The 25,837-nt window shown below is 49.7% G+C and overlaps 8 protein-coding genes across 8 annotated transcripts; 4 read left to right on the plus strand and 4 right to left on the minus strand.

Annotated features, from left to right (window-relative positions):
* Positions 1 to 70: 70 nt before the first annotated feature.
* K444DRAFT_668008 (uncharacterized protein) lies at positions 71 to 2,410 on the minus strand (the record flags this gene model as incomplete). The annotated part of the gene is made up of 3 exons (XM_024887360.1): positions 71 to 417; positions 461 to 660; positions 978 to 2,410. 3 exons carry the CDS (start codon positions 2,408 to 2,410, stop codon positions 71 to 73), a joined length of 1,980 nt encoding a protein of 659 aa, XP_024730646.1.
* An 864-nt stretch (positions 2,411 to 3,274) lies between these two features.
* K444DRAFT_599154 (cytochrome P450) lies at positions 3,275 to 5,444 on the minus strand. The gene is made up of 3 exons (XM_024878557.1): positions 5,129 to 5,444; positions 3,928 to 5,080; positions 3,275 to 3,877 (listed from the first exon to the last, which is right to left on the minus strand). Exons 1-3 carry the CDS (start codon positions 5,219 to 5,221, stop codon positions 3,453 to 3,455), a joined length of 1,671 nt encoding a protein of 556 aa, XP_024730647.1. The 5' UTR covers positions 5,222 to 5,444; the 3' UTR covers positions 3,275 to 3,452.
* An 811-nt stretch (positions 5,445 to 6,255) lies between these two features.
* K444DRAFT_145947 (uncharacterized protein) lies at positions 6,256 to 7,310 on the plus strand. The gene has a single exon (XM_024870560.1). It carries the CDS (start codon positions 6,407 to 6,409, stop codon positions 7,052 to 7,054), a length of 648 nt encoding a protein of 215 aa, XP_024730648.1. The 5' UTR covers positions 6,256 to 6,406; the 3' UTR covers positions 7,055 to 7,310.
* Positions 7,311 to 8,129: 819 nt separating this feature from the next.
* On the minus strand, positions 8,130 to 11,580 carry K444DRAFT_145957 (uncharacterized protein). Its single transcript, XM_024870561.1, has 3 exons — positions 10,925 to 11,580; positions 9,801 to 10,846; positions 8,130 to 9,753 (listed from the first exon to the last, which is right to left on the minus strand). The coding sequence occupies exons 1-3, from the start codon at positions 11,274 to 11,276 to the stop codon at positions 8,209 to 8,211; spliced, it is 2,943 nt and encodes a 980-aa protein (XP_024730649.1). The 5' UTR covers positions 11,277 to 11,580; the 3' UTR covers positions 8,130 to 8,208.
* Positions 11,581 to 13,617: 2,037 nt separating this feature from the next.
* Positions 13,618 to 14,700, plus strand: K444DRAFT_145973 (MFS general substrate transporter). Its single transcript, XM_024870562.1, has 4 exons — positions 13,618 to 13,725; positions 13,780 to 14,282; positions 14,333 to 14,389; positions 14,460 to 14,700. The coding sequence occupies exons 1-4, from the start codon at positions 13,704 to 13,706 to the stop codon at positions 14,490 to 14,492; spliced, it is 615 nt and encodes a 204-aa protein (XP_024730650.1). The 5' UTR covers positions 13,618 to 13,703; the 3' UTR covers positions 14,493 to 14,700.
* Positions 14,701 to 14,907: 207 nt separating this feature from the next.
* K444DRAFT_541097 (glycosyltransferase family 22 protein) lies at positions 14,908 to 16,963 on the minus strand (the record flags this gene model as incomplete). Its single annotated transcript, XM_024875763.1, has 4 exons — positions 14,908 to 16,126; positions 16,176 to 16,408; positions 16,459 to 16,689; positions 16,739 to 16,963. 4 exons carry the CDS (start codon positions 16,961 to 16,963, stop codon positions 14,908 to 14,910), a joined length of 1,908 nt encoding a protein of 635 aa, XP_024730651.1.
* Positions 16,964 to 17,630: 667 nt separating this feature from the next.
* K444DRAFT_541084 (putative ornithine aminotransferase) lies at positions 17,631 to 19,157 on the plus strand (the record flags this gene model as incomplete). The annotated part of the gene is made up of 3 exons (XM_024875761.1): positions 17,631 to 18,170; positions 18,223 to 18,924; positions 18,972 to 19,157. 3 exons carry the CDS (start codon positions 17,631 to 17,633, stop codon positions 19,155 to 19,157), a joined length of 1,428 nt encoding a protein of 475 aa, XP_024730652.1.
* Positions 19,158 to 21,594: 2,437 nt separating this feature from the next.
* K444DRAFT_541118 (Pkinase-domain-containing protein) lies at positions 21,595 to 24,737 on the plus strand (the record flags this gene model as incomplete). Its single annotated transcript, XM_024875765.1, has 3 exons — positions 21,595 to 21,732; positions 21,862 to 24,490; positions 24,583 to 24,737. 3 exons carry the CDS (start codon positions 21,595 to 21,597, stop codon positions 24,735 to 24,737), a joined length of 2,922 nt encoding a protein of 973 aa, XP_024730653.1.
* Positions 24,738 to 25,837: the final 1,100 nt, after the last annotated feature.

A 25,837-nucleotide genomic window follows, 5' to 3' on the forward strand; every position in this document is an offset into this window, starting at 1 on the left:
AATCATTTCAAGAATTAACGCACCTTCGGTCTTGATTTTCAAGCCAATTCTGCCACTGAACGCCTTTGTTTTATGCCTCCAAATCCGGAGTAGGACCAGCAGATGATGGGTCACTGATATACATATCTTGATTCTCAAAACCAACCGTCGATGTGAAGCACGCGCAGAGTTCTTTGCAAGTACAACGAGAAACGCTTACATATCCAGAACCCGAAAGGTCACTGGATAGCGTATGTTGACGGGCACCGAATAGCTTTTCGGAGGCCGAGAAGTCGGGGACGTAATCTTCTTCCTGATCAGGGAGAGGTTGTAGCACAGCGTCAAAGAAGTCCGGAGATGGTTGCTGGTCCTTCTCGATTGGAACGATGCTCAGGTGCTTGGCGATATTTGTTGGAATCGCAGGATTCTCTACATATCCTGCGATAGCATTGGTGTCACCTCTGATTGCTGTAAATCTAACTGCGTCTCTCGATACCCAGATGATAACTGGCATTGACATTCACGAACCAGGCTCTCCAGATTGGCAAGAAGTGAGGCCTCAACGGGTTGCGTTTCTCGAAGAACAGCTTCTTCAACTCTTGATCTGAAAAGTCGAGGTAATTCGTGGTGCCTCTGTTCAAAGCGACAAGATTTCCATGCAGCGAGTCTGAGTTGGAGACCCTGAGTGAATCGTCACGTGGTGTTGCTTTTGTACCTGGAATTATATGGAAGAGTAAATCTCAATCACTTGCGAAGCAGAAATCATCAATCTTTCACAATGGAGATATCATTAAGTAATTTGTGGTGTCAAATTAAAGCGCCTTACGCAGATAGATATGCAATTATGTTTGGGCTCCCATCGACGCTCTCAACGACCGTCCAACACATCATCATAAAAGCCATAGAATTCCGTGTCCCTCTGCTGCAATCCTTTGGCTTTTCTCCTCAGCAAAGGGGTAGAGTCCTTGTTTTCAACGTAAGCAGCATCATTCTCATACCTCGCAGACCACCGCTCAACCGTACTCTGAATCTGAGTTCCCTCCCACTCATTATCCGCGTCCACAAACACGGCCTCGTGAGAGAACCGCCTCACAGGAACAGGGTTGAAGATTGGCCGAGATCCCATATCCGTGAGAGCGACAGTCGCTCTCACGTCTTCGAGGCTGTCAGTCTCGACTTGGAAGTAACGCTGAGTATCTCGCTGCTTTCTCATCGAGAGAATCCCCGCGTCCTTCAAAGGCGGGGTAGGTCTTATATCGTCCTCATCATTCAGCGGTGGGGTGAATCTTATATCGTCCTCATAATCCGAATCCGGATCCTTATTCTCGGCCTTGCGGAGGTAGAAATCGGCGCTGCATTGCTGGCACAGTCCCTGGAAACCAGTCATGGTAAGTGCATTGCAGAGCTTACAAGTATCGGGAGCATGTTGCGCCCATGGAGATACACCGACGCCGCTCAATCTGCTCTCATTTGCAGCCTCGTAGTGCCCGGACCTGAGAGTATGGATAGCTTGAGCGTTTGACCTCTGCTCCTCCTGGTTCTCACCTACACAGAAGAAGGAGTCTTCGGAGCTGACGGAATCTCGTCGAGAAAACGAGAAGGAAGGGTAATTGAGGTGCTCGAATGGAGCTTTGAATTTACCCTGGACTTCCTTTCTTTTTTCGTCTAAGAAACCCACACTGGTGCGGAGGTATTCTCTGACCCTGCTGGAGGATTCCGTCCTGCGACTTCGAGAAGAGAGACGAGTGTGAGAAGCAGTGTCGTGTCGAATGGACGGACGGCCTCGAGAAGACTCACCTGAGACTCTGGGTGGAGGGTCAGCAAAGCGAGTTGGCGGAGGAGCATGTCGGCCTTCAGGTCGCAATAGCTGTCCTGGAGGAACGACTTGCTCCAATTTACCTTCTTTCATGGCTTGCCGGACCCTTTGAAACCTCTCCATTTGGATCATGTCATCTGCCGTCCGAGGGCGCGGGGGGTGCGAAGCCGTTGACTTTATCTTCCCGTTTTGTTTGATGAACTTGGCTTTACGTCGTAGTGTCGGCGAAGGTGGATATTTCGTTTCAACACCTCGACATTTGTCTTTAAGAGGCAAATAGTTACCACTGCTGTTTGCGCTGATAGCGAGTTTCTCGTCCCTTCGTACGGCTTTCTCGACTCGGTGATGCTGGGTCAGGTAGGCAGTCATCTCAGAATGTTCGTCGGGAACCAAGGTCTCATTTCCATACTGGGGCGAGACTGTAAAAGGTCTTTCTTTAGAATTCTCAAATGGTAGGCTCGCATCTGAGTGTCTAGAAAGTCGTCTGAAGTAGTTTTTTATTTTGACAGATGCATCCGATGCACGGCGCGCCATCGACCTGCGAGTGTGCATCTCATCGTAAGTTATGTGTTCAATTTTCATTCCGCTTCGTTGATGGTAATTGAATATCGACATAGCTGCGTGAATATAAGAATGAGTTTTAGAAAAGTAAGTTGTGTTGTACAAGTTGTGATGCGAGTTGTGTTTGTGTTGTGTCAGTAGAGTCCGGCTCCGACGAAAAGCAGGGATGGGAACAACGCACTTATATGACTCTGCAATTGAAAACAATAGATTGATTGTTGATGACTGCTCGGTGTATCCTTTGGTATTCGTTGAGAGTTAGTAATGGAATGTCAAAGAACAATCCCGCAATGTATCTTTGTTTGAATAGGGTGGGCCACTTGATGCCCTTGAACCAAGAAAGATGGGGATTGTTTCTTTTGTCCATTACTCGACGTGAGACAAAGACTCGAGCATGAAATCAGAGTCATGATTCTATTTTAATCTCTTCCAAGTCTTTGTTTGAGACAAGGCTGAGAGATGGCAAGCACGACCGAGAGCTTTCGAGGACGCAAACTTGGCCAGAACCGCCAAAAACCATGCAAGTATCAAGCTCAAATTTCGGGCAATACTTTCGAAGTCCTTCGCGGTTCCTTATTACTCAACAAGTTGCCAAGGTTGCAAATTCCACGTGTTCAGACTTTCGGCAAAAGAGCAAAAGGGGGCGGAAACCCCTATTTTGGGCAAACGTCACCCACCACGACACACATAAACTCGCTTCGCTGTCCCCAACACGATCGTGCATGGATACTTCCGACTTCTTTGTTCCTTGAACCAGAACTCAGTTTCTGTTGCATTTCGCGAATTTAGCGTCCATTTAGATCGCGCTATAGACGCTAATCTGGGCTGCTGTCGCAGAGGGCTCAGCTGTGCCGCTTGCCTTAGTCGAAGAATTAGGAGGGCGTGACCCATCGATCGATCCGATCGTGAACTTGTCAAGCGAGCGAATGATTCCTGCCGTAAGAGAAAATGCAGTATTAATTACAGATGTTTGGCAAAGTGCTACAGCAAACTTGCTGGCCAGGAATAGTTTTCCATTTTCTTCTGATTTTGATATGGGACATGGGCGGCTAGGTTGGGTGATGCTGCTGCCACATGCTTCAACTCAGCCTTGTCCCTAGATACTGACCCCCTGTTCTTCCTTGTAGTAGTCCTCAGTTCGCATCCTTGCCTCCTCTAAACATCTCTCCAATGTGCCGATTTCAGATGCATTGTCCATACCATCCCGTGGAATCAGCTTGACCTTGAAATCTCTTGGAATAGCTACGAGAGCTGACTTAAATTGGTTGTAATCCACGTAGTCTGTATTTGGGGGTTGCTCTTCACTCGCCACGATCCTGTAGCTGCAAATAAGGCGAACCAGTGCTGTGTACAGAAGGCGTGAGGCAATGAGTTGACCTGAGCAAGCCCGAGATCCCGCACCGAACGAAAAGTGCTGAATTCCTGAGCTGACTTTCTCAGAAGCAGGGTCGATTGTACCGTCAGAAGTGAGCCATTGCTCAGGATTAAAGGTAGCAGCGTCAAGACCAAAGTGATCAACGTCTAATAAGAATCAGCAAGAGTCGTTACTGAAGCAAGGGAGCGGTGCATACCATGGTTCGCCGCCTGGGCGTTTATCAAAATCATTGTTTTGGCAGGGATCTTTGCTCCATCCCAGATGACCTCACTGACAGTTTTCCTCGGAAGAGACATGGCAGAGACAGTGTAATACCGTGCAGCTTCCTTAATAATAGCATTGACATAGGGGATTTTCTCGTCTTGGAAGCTGTTCCTCCAGGCATCTCTGACGTCAGGATAAAAGCGTTTGATGTCTTTGTACGCCTTCTCCTGAAAGATTTGGCCCTCTGGAGTCGAAAGTGAGCCGATGCAAGATGTCAATGTCCCAGGTATCGTTTCAAACCCTCCAGATACCAGCGAGAGACAGATGCTGGAAACTTCAACTCCTGTGAGTTTTGTCTCCTGGTCTTTCAGAATCGCAGCTGAGATACAAGGCTTGTTCGTCCCATTCTTGATCATTTCCCTGACTTGATCCAGCAAGGCATTTAGGTATTTGTCCCTCCGATCTCTTAATTCTCTACTTCTCCTATTTTTCTCGTTATTCGGCAGATATCTCAGGATTGGTATGTAGTCCTGGTAATTCTCGCTCGCACTCCTCAGCAAGCTGATGGCGGAGCCCACCTCAAGAATTTCCCTCAACATGCTGTCATAAACATGATCCATTCGAATGCCGTAACAAAGGGTCAATGTCGTGTTCAAGGCATAACGCTGAATATACGGCCGGACAGAGATTTCAGTTGCTCCATTGTTTGAGTCCCGCACAAGGTCTCGGACAATGCAGTATGACTCCAAGTCAAACATATCGAAATAATCCTTGAGCTTCGGCCTTCCCAATGCTTGGCCAGCAGCCTTGCGTTTATTCTTGCAGCTTTCATCCCAAGGACTGCTACCAATAGTGAACCCCTTCGTACTGCTTATGATCCCATGGAATGTATAGAGGGTTGGCCGGTCGATAACGGCGGATTGGTGACCGATCAGCATGCGCTTTGCATCGTCGAATGAGTTCACAACCACAGCTCTGGTATTCCCAAGACGGATCTGGAAGACGCTTGTTCGGTATTTGCGCCACCAGGACTCACAGATGGTCGCGTGGTCATCGCCGAGCTGGAGCAAGTGGCCAGTGACTGGTAGAGCGCCCGGGATCTCAGGTATGCCTTTGATGTATGGGATATCTGTTGCCGTGGAAATCTGAATACTATTAGCATCAATGGAGTAAGCAGAAGGGAATATACGTACATGATAGAGAGTATACAGAGCAATTGCAATTACAATGCCACCAAGCGCAAGCTGGTTGCTGATGCCAGGCAGTAAAGACTCTTGGCCAAACATTGTCCCAGCTGTGAAGGACCTTTGACCGTACAGCTTCCAAGAGCCTCTCTAAATGACGATGCTCTTCAGGGAAGGATACAGCAAAGCACCTGAAGCGTAGGAAATATCAACTTACAAGGACCTCTCAGGAGAGGATGTCAGAATATTCGATATCCCACTCCGAACCCTTTCAATGCCCCAAACCTCGCTCGAGGTCAAATAGAGTGCTGACATCGTTCTGCGCGACTGCCAGAGGGCGACCAATCATCTTGCTCACTATGCACATCTCGACATCGACCCCTCTATCCAGGTGGGGCAGTTGTATCCATGGTTTGCCGTCACCGGCCAGCTTATCTTTGGCAAAGAGCTTGTGGATTACGTAAGCACCAAACAACTTCATGGCGTTCCTGGTGTTCAAATGTAATTTATCCTGGAAAATCTCCGAAAGAAAGGAGACAAAATGAGTGTTGATTGGTCGAAAAAAAATCCAACCTCTTTGTTTTGAGTCGAGCACTGTGGTTGGCTGAACAAATCCAACCTCCTTTATTCTTCTAATGTAATCATGACTTCCTTCACTTTCACCTTCACTTTAACTTCTCAGTTCGTGGAGCCTCTCTGATCCATTATGCTCACGACAACTGTGCTTTTTCATCTAATTTTCTGTCTAGGTTAGCTGTGCTCGAGAAAGGGTCCATAAGTCTGGCTGCGCCCGAGCTATATGCCCTCTGCCTTCTGTCTCTCGCCTCTTTGTTCTCGCAGAATTTGTGCAGCTCTTGCCCTTCAATGAATCTATCCACGTTAGACTTTCATTATTACCGGCCTGACAGTACTCGGCAAGCCAATACAAAGCTCCGAAGAATGGACTTCGACCTTCAACAAAGCAGCGAAGTGCCTTTGACATAAAGGATACAATGTGCATTCTTTTCCACCTTTGTTAACACTGCCCCATCAACAAGAATTTAGAGATAGCCGCAACAAGTGACCAGTCTCATGTCTTCAAAACATCTTCTCCGATGCAAAGAGCCCTTGCGGAAACATGAACAGCAAGTACAATCTTCTACAAATGCCTTCGTATCTTCGGATTAAATCCAATTTCCTTCTCTCATCACTCGACGCATATTTATAGTTCTAACTCATACAACTCTCTTAAAATTTTGATAAATACAGATCGACGGCTTCACTTACGCAGGCAAGCAACTAGCGCTCATGATGCCTTCCTCCACAATCCACCCCGGATCAAGCGTCAGCTCTCGGAGCAGCCGACGCCATCACTCCTCGGGACACTCTCAAGCACCATCGCACGCATCATCCCACCGATCCTCCTCGTCTCGCCACTCATCAAGCTGCAGAATGTCATCTGGATCAGCTGCCACCAGCGATTCTAGAGCAAAGGAGTTCATGCAGATGAACAATTATGGAGGTCCAGGCAGCACGGTGTCTCGTTCCTCACACAGGAGCGACGATCCAACGGCTCACCCACGATCCTCGAGCGGACGAGCACATAGTGAGGCGAGCAACAACATGCAGATGGTCCCCTATACAGGCAACAGTAGCTCCAGCCGTGCCCCCTCGCAGGTATCGCGCAGCTCTTCTCATCGCTCCTACTCCTCTTCGGGTTCAAGAAGCTACGCCGACTCTCGCCACGGCTCGTCCAGCGGACGAGAAGTCGCGAGAAGAGACGAAGGTGATTGGAGAACGGACAGGGTCGACGAGGAGCCCGCCCCGAAGACCCTGAAGGACGCATCGGTGCGGGAATTGCTCGACGAGTGTGACCGAAAACTCGGTCCCCCACTCCCGATCCGAACTGTTACTCTGTTCCCCTTATTTCCACCCTGCCCATACCATGGGTATTGAGGTTGCCCCCTGCTGAGCACTGACTCGGAGAGAGGAGCGGAAACGAGAGCATCGATTCAACAACTATTTCCTTTCTTCTATCTAAGTACGGTCCTGCGTATCGTTAGATCCAATCTTTTGAGCAGAGCGAATCCAGCTGATCCACAAAAGCCTAAACAATGGTAGCAAGTCACGATTTCCTCGAATTCTCACTAGATCAACCAACTAAAAAATGCAAAAACATATCTACCCAACCCAAAGCCCACTTGTTCTAATCTCCCCACATCTCCGTTCTTATTGCCTGTGATAATTGTGATAAATACATCCTCAACTACTCTGTGCTTTTGACTGCCAATTCCTAATTTCAAAACCTGAGTCAAGAACCTCGCCAAAAGGTGGCGCAATCCTTGAGCCTGACCTGTCACATTTCAGCCATCACCACAAACGGACTCTGTTGCATGTCGAACAGTCATGGGAATCTGCACCACGGGTCTCTTTCTCCGTGTGCCGTTTATGGGCAATGCTTATCCAGTTAGATTGCCTTAAATTTTGACCTTCGGCACACCCTTCCCCTTTCCTCTTCCGTTTGTGGATTCACGATCAACAAACTGTTAGTTTATTACTGAGAACGATGATTCAACTTCACGCGAGACGGAACAGGAGATATGTCATATGCAGCGTATTTGCTCAACCTAGGTATGTGCAAACAATTCGCCATTCGCCATTCATGGCGCATAAATCCAACCGTGACTTGCCCTGTAAACCATGGACGTATTCCCGCTTCCCGCTATTTAGTGCAAGAAAAACAGAGCAGCCAGCCCATCGTAAAGTGAGAAAGGAAATATGCCAATGTGACTCCAGTATCTTGCGCCAATGTAATGCTCCGAGTCCCTCACTGTTGCAATCCCAACGCCGCCCAGCCATAGGATATTCGTTCGGTTGCGATGATGCATGCATTCGAAGAGGAAAAGGAAATGAAACGCTAAAAACAAATATGAGGTGTTTCAGGCAACGCTAGCGCAGAGCTATGTGCTGTTGCTAATATCGACTTCGCAACTGCCATCGTAGCCTGTGTTCTCCAAGGGTGATCGGAAGTGGAGGTCGAAACAGAAGTCTTTATGTGAGAGATGAAGGAAGCCGTAGGATTCGATGTAAGGTGATCCACATCTAGACGATCACTCGAACCGATTGTACAGATTAGGTTTAGGTGGAGCTGACGGACCATCGCCAAGGAGGGAGGAAATCGAGATCCTGGGGAGTTGGCCTGATGAGGAAGACTGGAAACCGTTGGAATTGTTCTGTGTCGAAGATGGTTGCGACATTGATTGGGCCATTGATTGGAATGAAGAGTATGAGTCGAAGTTGCTTGGGGGTCCAGATCGGTTCATGAGTTGCTGCTGTCTCTGGAACAGGGTAGGGCCGAAGTTGTCATACAGGGATGGAGCTTTGCCCAGACCACCAGCAAAAGATTGTTGATGATGTGGATGAGCTTGCCGCTGTATTGTGGAGAATCCAGACTGCATGGACAATGACAAGCCTGACGCCGCATTTGAAAAGCCTGGGCCGAACATCAGGTCTCGTTGGGCACGCAATTGCTCAGCATTGTATCGTCGTTGCATCACCTGCTGCTCACGAAGCTCCTGCAAGGTAGCACGGTTGGTCTGTATAGTAGTTCGGGTGAGGTCCGGCTGTGTCGTAGAATGAGTACCATTGCCATCGCCTTCTTGCTCGGTGGTCTCCTCCTCATCAAGATCAGCGATTGCAGAATTGGTGCTTGTGGCCTGGGATTTCTCGAATTCCTTTTCGATCTTCGGCTTTAATGTCTGCCAGCCACGCTCGGTACCACCATCTCGGAAGATGCGAGTAGCAGCCTTGTAAGCTTTGGTACTCTCGACAAAGGATGTTGGAATATGTGGGAGGTCCGCTCGTGCACGTCTCGTGAATAGCTCTCGGCGAGCCTGTCGGTTGTTGTTGTAGGGCTGCGCGACAAGATCTCTCCGCTTTTTCACCAACGATTCAATCTTCTGAACTGTCTCCATGTGCTTATCATTCGCCTTCTTTCCATCTTCCAGAAACTTCGTCTTCTTATCATCTAACTTATCCATTTCTTCCTGCCATTCTGCTCGAGCTCGGTTGCGTTCCTCAGGGGTTTGCGTTGGATCTTCCACAAACGGGGCTGGCGTGAGAGCATCGTATTTGTCGATGATGTTCTGTACATCTTCTTTCAAGTAGTATCGGTATAGCCTTGGAGCTCCACGAGGACGGGACTCGAGATCCTCGATGAAGTCATGTGGCTTCAGGAAAGAGTCGTGCATGCCCACTGGAATACACTCGAGAAGTTTTGCGACGAGGTTGCGACCATGCGGGGTGTGGTTAAGCTTCAGAACGCGATCCTCTCTCTCAATTTTCGCCTTCCAGCAGTCCCAGCACCAGCGTTGTGCCCACGACCAATGGGTTCGTGACGCCAGCTTATCGGTGCAGCCGGGTTCCAAACAGCCCTTTCCACCAAGTAGGTCGTTGTATTGACGGTCTGTAAGTCCATTTGGGGCAGGGGGCATATCTTGGCCATAATTTTCTTTGCGTTGGTTGACGTAGATGGAGTTGAAGTTGTCGACCCAGCCCTTGAACTCCTTATTCAAGACTCGAGCTTTCTTGAGGAAGGATGGTGGGGTGAACTCAAGAATTCGCATCCAGAGGTCTTGGCCAATGCGATACTTTGCCTGCAATGCTGTGAGAACGGTTGCCACAAGGGGAAAGAGGTACTTACTGGTTCTGGCTTCTTTTCCTTCACCTTCGGAACTCGCTTGGGCTTGCCGGCCTTGTCTGTCTTTATTTTCTTCGCACGTGGTGCGTCGTCCATCTTAGCTTTGCGCTTCTTGGAAGCAGAGGCTGAGGTGGAGTGCTCCATTTCGATTCCGTGGTTCTCACTAGGGTGAGGAAATTGCTCGAAATCGAACTGTTGGTGGTTTGCGAAATGGTTCGTTGAAGAGGAAGGAAAGTGTTGGCGAAGAGGGCGAGTTTGAGTGGAATAAGAGGACTGTGTGGTATTGTGCCGTTGCGAGGTATTGTGATGCAAGGTAGTGTGATTTGGCCTGGTATTGTCGTGGTTGGGACCAGTTGAAAGATTTGAAGCTAGACTGTTTTGGGATACAATGGCTTCATCAGACCCGAGTGAATATGACAACCCCGAACTCTTTACAGCATGAGAAGAGGTAGCGTTGTCCGTCGCTTTATTGACAGGCAAGAAGCTCTTGATTGAGGGCGAAGGTTGAATTGTGGATGATCCGGTGTGGTGGGAGGCAGTGTCGTTATGTCGCCGTGATTGTGAAGCCGGCGGCAGCGCTTGTGCCTCACTAAAATACCCACTGTCCGACAAATAGCTCTGACGGTGTGCTGAAGGTTGCGTAGAATGATTAAGAGGTGACGAGTTCGAGAATAAAGTTCGGTCGAGTTGGAAATGGTCCTTGTCCAGGCTTGGAAGGTTTGAAGCCAGTGATTCGTTCTCGTTCCAACGCTGAGGCGAACGCTGTAAAGACGATAAGCCAGAAGCACGCCCAGACGGAGACTCAACCCTGTATGGAGATTCGGTCCCTTGGTTCTGCGGAGTTGGCTCCTCGAAGAGAGCATCAATATCGAGTTCGGCTTGGCTCTTCGTGGGTCGAAATTGTGGATGTGATAAGGGACCGGATTGGATCTGAGATGTTCTGAAGGAGGAGTACGCGGGTCTTTGTGGGTAGGAGATGTGGGATGTAGTCTGAATATCGGCAAACGAATTCGCTTGCTGGTGATTTTGCTCTGCCCTGGCGAAATTTGCTAGGAAAGGGATGTCAGTGTACGGCCCTTTGCTAACACAACGTCGCCCAACAACACCACCAGCCACGGGAGCCTCACATTCTCTGGACATATCGAAGCCTTCGCCGCTTATTCGAGAGAACCCGCTTCTTCCAAAGTGTCCTTGCGCTGATGTCACAGGTTCCGACTCGCGGAACACCAGCCTCTCCTCCAACATCCTCCTAACTTCTGGGCTGGAGTCAAATCGTAAAGGGGATACCGAACAGAATGTGTCTTGGGCGAAAGACGGGGTTGTGTCCCCAGCAAATCTCGGCTTCTCGGCTTCCTTCAGATATTCTCTAACGATGAACCTGGCTATCCGCAGGCCGGCACTATCCCGGAACACCGTCGTCAGATCCAACGGAGTATCGCGATCGATGAAAAGGCTTCTCGAAGGGGCCTGGGAGGTCATCCTCGTAGCAGCGAGGGAGGATCTCGAGGAGTGGTCGTGTGGTGAAAGGTCACCCCGCCAAAGGAGACCTGACTTAAAGGGCTGGCGTCTCGCATTCAACGGCCTTCGGAGGGGTGTTGAGAGTGGTTCGTGTAGTGGAAGTGCTGCTCGTGGCCGTCAAGGGCAGCAGAGTCGTGCGATGAGGTGCTGTGGTAGTTCCGGCGATGAGGCTGGTCTGGAGGTTGGCAGTCGCAGCAATTCTGTGCCGCTGCACTCTGTCGAACGACAGCCGGATCCATTCGAATCTGGACTGCGGAAATTTGCAAGGGTTGTGTGGTCTAAAAATACTTCGGATTTAGCGTTGCCTCCATGACGGGGCCTGTGCACTCTGCATTTTGACAGCTCTGCAACGTTAAGTCTGCTCTGTGGGAACATGTCTCTGCGACAGCTTACCTTGTGGAAGATTGAAAGGGGTGGAGGCAAGGCCAGGGAAGAGGGGTCCTGCAGGTGATAACGAGAAGGAGATCATCATGAGGGCACAGCTTCCTGTTCGGGAATGGGAATGCACTGGAAATGTTCAACTGAGGAAGGAGCGCAATATAAATGACTTTCTTCAAGAGAAGAGATCGTCAATAATGGGATTGAAAGAGCGGATATATAGAGATTGGGAGAAGTGTATACTGGAACTCAGAGTAGCAGGAATTGGCCACTAACCTTCTGAATCTCGACCTGGATTCTTGCGACACAAACGTTGGCAGAATATTGGCAGAATACCAGCTAGCTGACAGAATGGAAAGAACCCGTTTGGCCGCATCCTTTGAAGGTGATCAAATAATTGGTAATGAGAAAAATTTACCTGAACCCTCTTATGAAGTTATTCGGCGGCTCTCCATCCGGTCTCAGCTGGAGAATTCCTAGGTAAATTAACGGAGATGGGACAGGCGGGTCAATAACCTGTCCTCCTGAATTAAATTGGGAGAGGAGAGCGCCTTTCCGGCCCTTATCAACAAGGCCTCTGTCGCTCTTTCCACTACAATTATTTCTCCAACTCAGGATACGGTCACGTGATGTTTTTAGTGTGCGTCTTTTCTGGAGTCTTGACTGAAAGAAAAGCCCGCTACTAGCCGTTTTTCAAAAGGCAATATAAGGTGAAACCTTGATTGAGGGTAGCACGATGTATCTCAAGTTTCCGAAACATAGCAAACCACATGACGTTGCGTCACCTGACGCCCATCCGGGTGGGATTCCTTCTCTACTTACAGCATTCAATTTTGATCGACCTTGAGGCTATCACCCAACAAGAAGTTTTAGAGCCAGTTGCGAAATTCTGACCCTCCTCATACTGTAAGATGATTCCAAGATGATTATTGAGGAAGAATTGATGAGAAGGTGGCAGGACTCCATAGACAGGATTCACTGTGCCAACTTTGGCCAGGAAACGCCAAATTTCTCTATTTCCACACCCCAAGAACGTATCGTGGTCTCTGTAAAACGACGGATTTTCCCAGCTTCCTGCAAATATCCGAATGCCCGTCACTGGAGGGGGATTCATGGCAGAATGCTGCGCACTTGGCAGGCGGTGTGCCATGTTTGGACAGGGGGTGTGGTGTGTAGCTGTGATTTTGATCGTCGGTTTATAATTTTGCGGAAAGTAACATTTGGAACCATTAGTTCTTCGCTCAGTTAGTGGATCCAGTGCTAGCGAAACGATACTCGTTTATCGGGACACGGCCTATTGTTCACGCGGCCCGCCAGGCATGCCACAAGCCAGGCTCGGTGTCCGCTCTTCCGCTGCATCTGCCGCGGCCGAAGCGGGCTTTGCCAGGTCTACCCCCGCATCTCCATCGGAAAACAGTGAGCTCAAGCTTCCAATCACGAGCCTGCGTGGCGCGGGTCAGCCCCAAGAGAAGTTACGAGATCCTCAAGATCTTCGTGAGACTTGCCTCCTTTAAAGCTTGCACCCCGAGATGCGGGCCGAAAGTTTTCCAACTCTCCCACTTTCACGCTTTTGGCCCAAGTTAGCCAACCCATCTTCTTTGTCTAGTAAGTTTTCACTCGGTTATCGAAGCCGAATGGCCGAGCTGGACCGCCTTAATAATCGTCACTGGATGGCTAGCAACATAAAGAAACATGCCAGTGCTGTTGTGTGGGCTGTGTGGTTGTGTGGTTGTGTTGGTCGTCTTACAGTCTTCAGTCTTACCTCCAGCATCCTCTCTTTCTCCAATTGGACATGCGTACAGCTGTCCAATCGGCACTTCACATTCTACGGGGTTTAGTGCCCATATACCTGTAACTTAATAAAGAGCTCCTCCTGCAGCTTCTTCTATTTACGTGAATAATCTTGCAGAACCAGCTGTCAGCGCGTGCCACAGAGCGAGGGGAGTTGAGATATAAGGTCAAAACACTCACCTGGCGCTCATCCAGATCGCATTGGATAGGGACGTCGAGATGTTTGGGTTTGGCAAAAAGAGTGAGTGTCGAAAACTCGAAATTACCCCACCTTTCCCTAATGATTGACTCGCAGACGACGCTGGGGCCTCTCCTACCACTTCAGACCACGATGCTGAGCCGGGAGTCAAAAACGAGGCGAATAACTTCTATGATCCGAATATCATTTCGAACAGCGCAAATGGCACCGGAGGCGAATATGACGAACTCCATGTCGCGTGCCCACCCCATACCACGGAGAAAAAGCTCATGGCAAAGATCGATTTGCGCGTGATCCCCTTCTTGTGTATCCTATACCTCCTTGCCTTCCTCGATCGAGTCAATATCGCGAATGCCCGCTCCTTTGGACTGATCAAAGATCTCGGGTTGATCAATACTGAATACAATACCGCGTTGACGATCTTCTTCGTCCCTTATGTGGCTTTTGAGATCCCGTCAAACGTGCTCATGAAGAAACTCAAGCCCCACGTTTGGCTTTCAGGATGCATGTTTATGTTTGGACTCGTTACTGTCTGCCAGGGTTTGGTGCATAACTACTCTGGTCTTTTAGCTACTCGATTCTTCTTGTGGTTTTTTGAGGTATGGCAAGTCCACTTATACATTGACAAATACTAAGTGCGAATCGGAAGAGGGATAGATCACCTGTGGATATCGGGTTGAGTGAGTATGAGAAGACGGAGTTGGGGGTAAGTTCTACTCTGTTTCAAACTTTTTCGTTGGGAATGGAGATGAGATTAGGTGCTGACATGTGGATAGGATATGAGTCCAGATTACCGATATCTGCTTTAATCCGACAGCCGTGCGAGTGAAATGAAGTAGAAAAAAACAATGAAAGGGGAAATATAGAGACGGCCGGAGAAGTAGGTTGTAAGGATGAGGTAAATGTAAAGACTTCGACTTTGAATTTGCCCTGTTGTCCAGAGATGAACATAATCCCAAGATTAACCTGACCCACCTCGACTCAACCCAGCTCAGGTCGACGTGCAGCAACACCCCGTAGCTTCTCTCTTCTAGGAGCTTTTCGACAACATTTCCCGCTAATATAAGAGCAGATCTGTTATGGAAATATTGGAGAAATCTTGAACGCATGGTGCCGGATCGTGAGAAAGCGCTAGGATCTACAGCATATGAATCTACAAATTTGTCTATGTAGTATACACTTAAACCTCAACTCCAACCAGCTAACCACACCCAAACCCTACAATCACTCCTGACTTCCGTCCCCGAAGCCCCAGACCACGATGTCCCCTTTCCGCCTCTCATCATCATGCCACTGACTACTGAACCCCCTCCACCTCTCCTTCACAACATGCCCCTTCATCTCCCCTTCATAATACTCTTTCAACACGCCCTCAATCCCCTCAAATCCCACAATATATCTCGGCCACGGCCTCTCCCTCTTCCCTACCTCCCCCTTCAAGAACTTAACTGGGTCATCATAGAACCTATCCGCCTCATCCTTATACTGCTCCCGCTCAACAGAATGTGCAGCAAGATGTAGTGGCGGTTCACAGCCCAGCGCCCAAGCTTTCAACCCAGGGTACACCAGCTGTGAGCGCCAGGGTGTGCTGTGACACGGCATTAAGAATCCGACAAAAGTTTCGCTGTCAGAGTAGTCGGTTGTTTTGTTGACCTCGGTGTACATGTTCGCTTCTGGTGAGGAGAGAAGATTGCCGTGGTTGTCGAGAGCGAGCGCTTCGTATTCGTGGCGCAGGAATTTGGTGACGGAGAGGGGGCCTCGTTGGTGGATTTGCGTTGTGTAGAAGGCGATGAGGGTGTTTAGGAAAAGGAGGGTGTAGAGGAGGGGTTTGCGGCCTGTGGTGGAGATCACTGAAGTTTTTGAGGTGGAGGGGAAGGGTGGTGGGCGTGTTGTGATGGTCCTTGTGGTGGTGAAGAAGGTGGAGATAGTGGGTCCGGTGAGGATGTGGAGGAGGGGGAGGAGTGGGTAGATGAAGCGGACTTCTTTGTGGGAGATTAGAGACAGTGTGGTTATGGTGATCAGGACTGTGGTGGTGAGGATGAAGGGAATAGAGGAGGTCGAGGATGAAGTCGAGTGAGAGAGAGCGACGAAGGTGAAGGGTAGATAAGTGGTGAGGAGAAGCGGTAGTCCTTGGGAAATGTAGTAATGCCAGTCATTGCGGCCGTAGAAGACAGCGAGGTCTTGGCTGATGTTGAAGTTTAGCCATTGGTAAGGCGGGAAGGTCAATTCGCCATAGTAGTAGAAATCGGACGCCGCAGAGACAGCGATGACGGTAGAACCGCAGATGATAGCTTCTCTGAGGAGAATGATGTAGTCTGAAGCAGCTGCACCATCTTTTGAGAAGTAGCGGGTCAAAGTTGGCATGAGAATGGAGAACCAGATGAGTCCATTACTAGGGCGAAGGATACAAGCAGTCGCTGCAAGCATGAGTGAGATGCGAAGACTATGGGCATTAGTAAAGAAAGCTATTCGCAGTTGTGGAAAAGACATACCGCTTGATAGATCCAGGCGTAGCGAAAGCCCCCGACTCAGATGGCTTGGCGTGAAGTGGGCGACCCTCAGAGTCTCTGAGAGAAGGGTCACTTCCTGCTCCTAAGATGGTGTCCGAGGAAATGTTCCAAGGCCAATAATACAGCGCCATGATCGTCAATGTCATCTCTACAGAGTTGGAAAAGGTTCTTGTAGAACAGAACCATTGCCACGGACTGAACATGGTCATCAAGAGCTGGTGAAGGTCAGTCAAAAATTCCCCTCATCGAGCATTCTCCCACTCACGACTGCCAAAGTAGACTTGCTCCCTATCCCATACATTCTCTCTGCTAATTGCCACGTATAATAATCTCCTGTAGCAGCGAAGATTCCCTGAACCACATTTGGAAGAATAGACAAGATCATGGCCCGGAACTGAGGGAAACAGCTCACGAGCCTCATAAAATTGTCTGCGAGATAATACACAGCTGCAAAAGATACAGGATGCAAAGAGGAACGGAGTTGATGTTGCCATTCCTGTGAAATTGTCAGAACCTATCCTCATCCAAAAGGAGCGACTACGTACCCATGTAATCCACGCTCCACTTTGGGACCCGAACGCCATTTGCCATGCTGGCTCCAAGGACTGGAAATATTCATCTGGCTGAAAGAATGTTGCTACACAGAGAACGTTGGTGAAACGAAAGGCAAGGAGCATCATCCATGTGTCGCTGGAGGCTTGCCGTTGAACAAGAGGATTGGTAGCTTCATCTTTCGGGGGTGCCAGAACCCCTTTCTCCTTTGATGCCATCTTTTTCGCACCTGGCGATGCTGAAGTTGAACTCATTCTGAATATGACTCCATTAACAAGCCGCTCAATTTTGCGAAATGAAGAAGCGAGTACGTGTTTTGAAAATTTATGGCAGCAAAAATAAACACATTGAAGGAAAGATGAGATCCTCCCCACGTGTTTTGAGATTCTTAAACGAACTTTGAATACCGCCGCAAGTTTAAGGCCACAAGGCAACCAGTTTTCATCCCGCTTCCGTGCACTTTTTCATCCAATCACTGCGCCTGTCATTTCTGCTCTGCTAATCGGATGGGCTGATAGGGCTGTGCATATCGCCGGCTTTCGTTGGACCCCACCACTCGCCTGCACCTGCGCATAGCGGTCGTCGTCGAGAAACTCATGATAGTTTGATCCCTAATGGCAGGTTTGCCCTGCCCGCCTTTTCTTTGACTAAACACTTTGGTCATGCGTATAGATACAGTGAGAATCGCGAGGACTTGCACTTAAAGGCCTAGTTCCTACCAAAGGTTTTCATGGCCACTTTCTACTTAAGTCTGGGATGACGCCTCCCTCTCCACCCCTCGCTCACACATATTTCACACTCCCTTCCAACCACCCACAAAGACTTCAAAAGACCAAAACGACCCCCAGAGACCAACTTAATTTTAGAGGAATATTCCCTTCAACCATGGCACCCCACGCAGACGGAATCGTTGAGACCAATGGCAGCGCACTCAAACCCACCGCTCCATCATTTCAGCCTGTTGCCGCCCTTGCAGAATCCAGGTACCACTCGACCTCAACCGGTGCCGCAATCGAAGCCGAGCACAAGTACGCGGCGCACAACTACCATCCTCTCCCGATTGTCTTTGCTCGCGCCCAAGGCTGCAGCGTCTGGGACCCAGAGGGAAAGCACTACATCGACTGCTTGTCAGCGTACAGTGCAGTCAACCAAGGCCATTGCCATCCCGAGCTGGTAAAGGCGCTCTGCGAACAGGCACAACGGCTCACACTCTCCTCGCGCGCCTTCCACAACGATGTTTTCCCGAAGTGGGCGGAGAAGGTCAAGAACGTGTTTGGATATGATATGGTTCTGCCCATGAACACTGGCGCGGAAGCAGTCGAGACGGCGATCAAAATTGCGAGAAAGTGGGCATACAAAGTGAAGGGTGTCCCTCAGGGAAAGGCATTAGTGTTTGCTGTTACTGAGAACTTCCACGGCCGAACAGTATGCTCCCTTCTGGTACTGTAACAAAATTTTGCTGACCTTGACATTCCAGATGACCGCGATCTCCATGTCCACAGACCCCGAATCCCGCGACAACTATGGCCCATACGTCCCAGGCGTTGGTGCGATCTGCCCTTCTACAAACCGAAAGATCCGTTTTAACAATATTCCCGACCTGGAGGCTGCATTGGTGGCACATGGCAAGGAGGCTGCAGCGTTCATCGTGGAACCAATTCAAGGCGAGGCAGGTGTCGTCGTTCCAGCAGACGACTATTTGACGAAAGTCCACGAACTCTGCAAGAAGCACAATGTCCTTCTTATCTGCGACGAGATCCAAACAGGAATTGGTCGCACCGGGAAAATGTTGTGCTCGCAATGGGCAAGTATTAAACCAGATATGGTTACACTGGGCAAGGCCATTTCTGGTGGCATGTACCCCGTCTCTTGTGTTTTGGGATCCAAGGAGATCATGCTCACCATTGAGCCTGGAACTCATGGCTCGACATATGGTGGCAATCCTTTGGGCTGCGCAGTCTCTATCCGTGCATTGGAAATCATGGAGGAGGAGGATCTGACAGCCCGCGCTGAGACCTTGGGCCAGGTCTTGCGCCAAGGTCTAGAGGACCTGAAATCCCCCATGATCAAGTTGGTCCGAGGAAAGGGCTTGCTTAATGCTATTGTCATTGATGAGACCAAGACTGGCGGTCATTCTGCTTGGGATTTGTGTATGCTGTTGAAGAGCAAGGGTTTACTGGTATGTTTGTCTTCAACATCGAGAAGGATACCGCTAACACTAAATAGGCTAAACCCACTCACGAAAACATTATCAGATTGGCACCTCCTTTGGTTATCAGCGAGGAGCAAATCAGGCAATGTTTGAGAATCATTGGAGAGGCAATTATCGAGTTACCAGATCTGAAGGGCGAGAAGCAAGATGACATTATCCCCCAGAGTGAAAAAGGCGTTCATATCGGATTGGATATTTAAAAGACGATACCCCGGCTTAGGCGGCAGGATCTGTTTTCCAGATTGAACCGTTTTGGCGTAGGTTTTGGGATACATGGGCCAAGAATGTGCAGTACAGATTGGTTCCAAGAGAATCTGGTCTGGTGATATTTTGGATGCTTAGACCACAGACCTAGACATAAGTGGTCCCACTCATAAATGTTTAGTTATAAAAAGTTTGGTCCCTCTTGAGATCAATTTGAACATTTATAAGTCCTGATTGTAAATGTCCCAACCTACTCTTGGACATTCCAAACACATAACCTTCGATGTCCAGCTTCTCGTTCGAAGATTAACGCACCTAAGTTCCAGCTCCAAGGGGCTTCGAAGAACTATTGGGCATCCAAAATATGGGGTACGGCGAGTCTGACTACAACCCAATGCAAATTAACGTCGGAGTATGCTCACCGTAGAGAGCGATCGGGTTTGTAATTTATATCACGTGACAGCTACAAAATCACGTGTGATGAGTGTGCACGACATCAGGTTAATAGAACTGTATCTCAGACGAAGCAGACTCTTGAGAGGCATACTCTCGTGCCTAGATCTCAACTTCCCAACCAAACGAAACCTTGTGGAGCATGAACGAAAGTCCCCGGAATACCCAATTTACCGAGAAAATGGAACGTCCACTCTTCACACTCTAGCTTGCATCGAAGGCTTCTCTCAAACCCAATCGAACACCTCAGCACGCATGTTGTCAGCACAGACCCGCTTTCATATCTGTGCTCTTCAGATCGACGGATAAAAACAACTAATCACGTGGTCTGGAGTAGATACCGACACCGGCAATCTTGAAGAAGAGAACAAAGAAACACATAGGGTCGGGGCCTCTCTCTTTGAAGATCTCGTAACACCTTCAACGGCCCTGCAGTCTATCTCAGGTCTAGACCAAGTACAACCGTGCACCGAACTAGATCACGTGCTGGCATCGTTTCGTCCAAGGCCGTATGACCTGCAGGCCAGGACCCTGAAGTGAGGGACCACGGAAATGCAGCTCAATGCACAATCGAGGCATCTCGAGAGGTTGCCCGCAGGCCAAGTTGGGGATGGGGATCTGCCACGTACGTACATCTCAATCCCTGAAACGAGGAGCAAGAGGCAGCTTGTGGGATCGAATCGGGGAATCGGGAGATGGATGGGGAGTGCTTTTGGTGCCGTGCATGAGGAGGCCGGTACTGGTTAATTGACTGAGAGAGGTCACGTCGAACTACGGGGTCAGTCACAAGCTCCAGGTCTCCCTCCTATCACCCGCAAGCGTGTTGCATGTCCGCCTTTGACGAAATGGCCCTGGCGAGGCAGCACACCGAGTTACAAGAAGGTGGATGAGCTCAGTGAGAGAGCCGGCACGGACTACCGAACTCGGAAGAGGGCAGGAGGCGAATGTATTGTCGAAGCCATTCAAGGCAGAGGGTTGCGGATTACTGTGCAATCCGGAGACTGGATGATGACATGAGGGGCTTTGGCAGCCTCTGGCAGCCTCTGGGCGATCAGCTGGTATCACCTCACACGACTTGAGAAAGATGCAAGACGGAGCGTCGTGTAGCAGCTTGCAAGGTATCTCAGGCAGTACTGTATCGTAGGACCATCAACGCAGGAGCGTGGAAAGGCCCAGCGGTGGTGCAAGAACTCTCCACACTCCACTCTCCACTCTCCACGGCTCACGGTGCTGCTCCTCGTCACACCTCCTGAGTCCTGACGGCCAACAAGCGCGCTCCAGCACGCGAGACGGCTGCCGGGTTATCTACTCTACGTCTGTAAGCGTTTTGTTATCGTAGCGCTCATCGGTCCTTCTGCTCTAAAGGTGGCTGGCGCCTGCCGTAGGACCAGCTTCGGAGTGAGTTGGAGTCAGGTGTGAGTCTACGTCCCCAACTCCCATCTACCGCCTCCCATCTCTCATCTCCCATCCAACATCATTTCCTCTCCCTTTCACTCCCGACTCAATCCCCAAACACCTCTGCACGCCATTTGCATCGTGCTTCGCGGACCCATCGAGTTTCATTAACTTGCACACTCGGTCGGTACCTTAGTCCCACCCATTCGTTAAGCTGCAACCAGGTGCAGCCTCGCCATGCAACTGGCACCTTGTCGACCTGCTTGACCAACGTGAGCCGCCACCCCCGGAGCTCTGCCTAGCAGCCACGAGTTCAGGCACTTTTATTTTCCAACCTTCGGCCATTCACGATCGCGAGTCTTTCTTTTTCCAAGGTGACCTGACCTGACCATTCATCCTCTCGCTACCGCTGCCTACCAACACCCTCTTACAACACAACAACTCCAAGCTTCGATCTCTCTTCATCGACGAGTGTACATGACGAACGAACTTACTTCGAGCTTATATCCCCATTTTACACGGTAGCACTCGAGCTCAACTCTTCGAGGCAAGCCCAGGACTCGTCAAGGGCCCGAACCCGCTGCCATGGCGGCTCAACCGCCCCCGTCCTCATCGTCTGCTTCCAGGCGATCGAGGACGGGTGACAAAGTGGTCGGTTCCTTCAGCATCGAAGATGAGATCGGCAAGGGAAGCTTTGCAACTGTCTACAGAGGACAGCACAAGGTACGATAGCTAGCGGCCTGGTTGCGTGACGGCCAACCCCTGCTTTCCCCCTTCGATTCTATCTCCGATGATCTTCTGTTATCATGGCAGATTCTCGTGAATGATCAGTTCTAATTGCTACATTTTCAGGCTACCGGAGCTCTCGTAGCAATCAAATCTGTCAATCTCTCGAAGCTCAACAAGAAACTGAAGGAGAACCTCTACTCTGAAATCGAGATCCTCAAAGGCCTCCATCACCCACACATCGTTGCCCTCATCGACTGTCGAGAATCGGTGACTCATATACATTTGGTGATGGAATACTGCGAGCTTGGGGATCTTTCATATTTCATCAAGAAGCGGGACAAGCTGCAAGATAATCCAGCACTCAGAGATATGGTCAGGAAATATCCCATGCCGGTAGCTGGGGGCCTAAACGAGGTCATCGTTCGACATTTCCTGAAGCAACTCGCGAGCGCTATGGAATTCTTGAGGGAGCGAAATTTCATCCATCGAGACGTCAAGCCTCAAAACTTACTTTTGCTCCCGTCGCCACAATTCTTGGCAAAGTCTAGAGACAGACCGCTCGTCATGAGTGCGAGTGATGAGGCAATGGTTCCGATGGTGGGCTTGACCTCATTACCAATGCTCAAGATCGCGGATTTTGGCTTTGCTCGATCGCTACCATCGACGTCGTTGGCCGAGACATTGTGCGGTTCCCCGCTTTACATGGCCCCGGAAATACTACGATACGAAAAGTACGATGCCAAAGCGGATCTGTGGTCTGTTGGGACAGTGCTGTTTGAGATGATGACTGGGAGGCCACCGTTCCGTGCTACCAATCACGTAGAATTGCTACGCAAGATTGAGCAAGCGGAGGATCACATCAAATTTCCCAAGGATGCAATCATCAGTCCAGATATGAGGGATATTATAAAGTCTTTGTTGAAACGAACACCTGTCGAAAGGTTACCCTTTAAAGATTTTTTCAAGCATCCAGTTATTGTCGACGCGATCCCCGGCTTAGTAGGAGAAGACAGACCGAAGGAACTTCGACAGTCTTCGAAATCAGAAGATACGCCAATGGTTCGGACATCTTCAAGCAGGAGTCAACGCAGAGAGGGAGGGAAGACTGAGTCACAAGCTTTCTCGTCATCTCCGCGAGAGCGACCTTTGCCCCCATCACCCAGACCGCAAGGTGTTGACCCGGTCAGACAGCTTGCAGGAACCCCGCCTCGTGCGGCTCCCCAGCCCCGGCCGGAGTCTCGACAACAGCAAAGACGGCCGTCAATAGTGCCGTCAGCCACAGCTCCAAATGCTGAGATGATCCAAGCAGGCAGAACCCCGACCCGAACTTTCAATCCAGTGTCGAGAGATGCGAGACGAACGCCATCACGTCAATCTTCTGTGGATGATGTTCCAAAACCGGAAGAAAAGCCAGTTGATGATTCACAAACTCGGGAAGCTATTGCAGAGGCCGAACAGGCAGTGCGAGATGCACGTGAATACGTTTTGGTTGAGAAACGAGCCGTTGAAGTGAATGCTTTCGCGGATGAAATGGCAGCAAACCCTAGGCTACACTCTCCGAAGCAACCCGCTGCTCGATCAGGAACTATGGCGAGAAGAGCGACAACTCAAGGAACGCCAACTTCCGGAACAGGAGCCGTTCCAGCATCACCCTCAAGAGCCGTCCAGATTGCACAGGGCAGACCCCGAATTGATGTGGTACCGCATCGACAGAACTCATTTGGCAGATCCTATGGAAGTCCTTCGACAACTTCGGCAATTGCAAAGGCGCTTCAGGGTGCAAGCGTCAGGATGTTTGGTGTCAATTGGTCACCGCAGTTGATTGGCAAGGGCAATGGCAGCTCACCGCCTTTGTATGCTCCATTCCCCGCTTACCCTACTCCTCACGGAACAGCTGGACTTCTTGGAGACGGACGGCCTAGCGGCCCAATCGATGAAGATCAAAGAGCTGTCAACGTGATTGAAGAATCAGCCACTCGGAGCGATGTTGTATACGGATTTGCAGAAGTGAAGTACAAACAACTCATTCCTTTAGCACCTTCTATGGATCATGGTCTCGGAGGTCCAACTCCCGACAAACCGGGGGATTCGATTCACGAAGACGAAGGACTCACCGTGGAAGCTATAGTAGCTCTTTCCGAAGAGGCTCTCGTTTTATACGTGAAAGCACTGTCGCTCTTGGCTAAATCTATGGATATTGCTGGAGCCTGGTGGAGCCGTCGAAGCCGCGGCGAGATCACCAGCGGACATGCACCAAGACTAGAATCGACTACCAGCGTCGCTGCGGGAAATCGGATCAACAGTGCGGTACAATGGGTCCGAAACCGCTTCAACGAAGTCTTGGAAAAGGCTGAGCTCGTGAGACTGAAGCTCATTGATGCCCAAAAGAAGTTGCCTGAAGATCACCCGGGACATCCTAGCAACCACACGAGTGCCTCCAGAGTAGCAGGCGCTTCATCGACAGACGGCGTGGTCTTGAGCTCAGGCATCACAGCCGAGAAGTTGATGTACGACCGGGCTTTGGAGATGAGCCGTTCTGCTGCGATCAATGAGATTGCCAACGAGGATCTCCCAGGTTGTGAGATCTCATATATCACAGCCATCCGCATGTTGGAAGCAGTTCTAGAGAACGACGACGAAACGCCAACTAGGCGAAATCGATCGTCAAGTCTCAGAGATGAGAAGGAACAGAGACCCGAAGAGGGAATGGTTAATGGCATCAATCTTGATGATCGGCAGGCGGTATTGAAAGGTATATTGCCATTTTTTTCTTCAAATCATTTACTCCAATCTCGTTGTCATATGGATCGGCTTTTCTCAAAATCCACATCTAATGCATTCCAGTTGTCTCAATGATCCGTACCCGCCTCTCGACCCTCAGAAAGAAGATGGCCATTATCGCAAAACACCAGTCTCTCCCGCCTTCGTCTCCTCGTCCCGCAAGCATCACATACAGCGGTGGCACAACTCCCACTGTGGCGAATACGCCACCCCATTAGATAAAACCTCCTTCATTGGAATTAACGACTGACGGCTTCAGACAGCAAGCTTGGCCTTGAGATACTGCCCAGGGAAGCTGGGCCGGATTCCAGCCAGCGGTAACGGCAATGCATGATTGCGAAGCATATTCATCGGCGTTTCGTCTGCTTGCATGCTTTCCTCTACAAATTTGACCAAACTTCACATTCTTGTCTAGATCCACAATGTTTTTTCCTTTCTCTTCCTTTCTGCTTGTTGATTTACTACATTTGGGAGGGTTCGGTCTGCTTTCGGCGTTACAGGATTGGGTTGGGGATGAGCGAATTGATGTGATATGGGGAATGGCATGGCATGGCATTGGCTCGATCACCGGTTGGTTTCATTGGATCGGCGCGGTCTTGTGATATAGGATTTGGCCTGGCTCGGCTTTTACCCTGGATTGAATTATCAATCAGGAGGGAGTCAGGATAGGCGCCGGGTTTGTGATGGCATGCATGCGTTTGTATATACCCCCGTTTCCTGCTTGCTTGCGTGCTTGGTTTGAGGGGAGAGATTACATCCTCACTGGATAGTCGGCGGATGGTCATGGATGGATATTGATTGAGAGGAACGGGGACGTGGATAGGATGAGCAGATAGAGGCAGAAGAGGGAGATTGGATGGTGTATCTATTGAGTAGTTGCTTGCATACATTGCATGGCAGAGATGAGATGAACGACCAATGCATGGCTGCAAGCCGTTTGATTCCAGTGTTGTGTCACTAGTTGTGTATACAGCTGTTTAAACTTTGAAGACCTCCCTTTCTTGACGAGACCATTTCCGTTTCTTTTGCTGTTTTGCGTTAAGGGTTTTACTTTTTTCTTTTGATTATACTCTCCTGGATGGTGCTTTGTTTGCTTGAAGCTTTCGTGTTTGTTTTCTATTTGCAGCGTGGTCTCACGTTGCGAAGGAGATGTCGTTCGCGGGGTGGATCGAGGGTGTTGAATTGTGGAAACGGAGAGGTGCTGAAAAGGTGGGATTGGGGGACATCCAAGTTTGTTCACATGTCATTTGTGAGACGTGGAGCTGGAGATGAAGATGGTGGAAAGTCTCTTTATTTTAGATCAATCAGGATCGACAGA

The sequence above is a fragment of the Hyaloscypha bicolor genome, assembly GCF_002865645.1.
Source record: "Hyaloscypha bicolor E unplaced genomic scaffold K444scaffold_141, whole genome shotgun sequence".
Classification (NCBI taxonomy): Eukaryota; Fungi; Ascomycota; class Leotiomycetes; order Helotiales; family Hyaloscyphaceae; genus Hyaloscypha; species Hyaloscypha bicolor.

Coding starts and splice junctions, on each gene's coding strand:
- K444DRAFT_599154 (XM_024878557.1), bottom strand. CDS start 5,221: ATGTTTGGCCAAGAGTCTTTACTGCCTGGCATCAGCAACCAGCTTGCG. Junction 5,081..5,128: donor CTCTGTATACTCTCTATCAT/GTACGTATATTC, acceptor AATAGTATTCAG/ATTTCCACGGCAACAGATAT. Junction 3,878..3,927: donor CGCCCAGGCGGCGAACCATG/GTATGCACCGCT, acceptor GATTCTTATTAG/ACGTTGATCACTTTGGTCTT.
- K444DRAFT_145947 (XM_024870560.1), top strand. CDS start 6,407: ATGATGCCTTCCTCCACAATCCACCCCGGATCAAGCGTCAGCTCTCGG.
- K444DRAFT_145957 (XM_024870561.1), bottom strand. CDS start 11,276: ATGACCTCCCAGGCCCCTTCGAGAAGCCTTTTCATCGATCGCGATACT. Junction 10,847..10,924: donor CTTCGATATGTCCAGAGAAT/GTGAGGCTCCCG, acceptor TCCCTTTCCTAG/CAAATTTCGCCAGGGCAGAG. Junction 9,754..9,800: donor AGGAAAAGAAGCCAGAACCA/GTAAGTACCTCT, acceptor ACAGCATTGCAG/GCAAAGTATCGCATTGGCCA.
- K444DRAFT_145973 (XM_024870562.1), top strand. CDS start 13,704: ATGTTTGGGTTTGGCAAAAAGA. Junction 14,283..14,332: donor TCTTCTTGTGGTTTTTTGAG/GTATGGCAAGTC, acceptor GCGAATCGGAAG/AGGGATAGATCACCTGTGGA. Junction 14,390..14,459: donor ATGAGAAGACGGAGTTGGGG/GTAAGTTCTACT, acceptor ACATGTGGATAG/GATATGAGTCCAGATTACCG.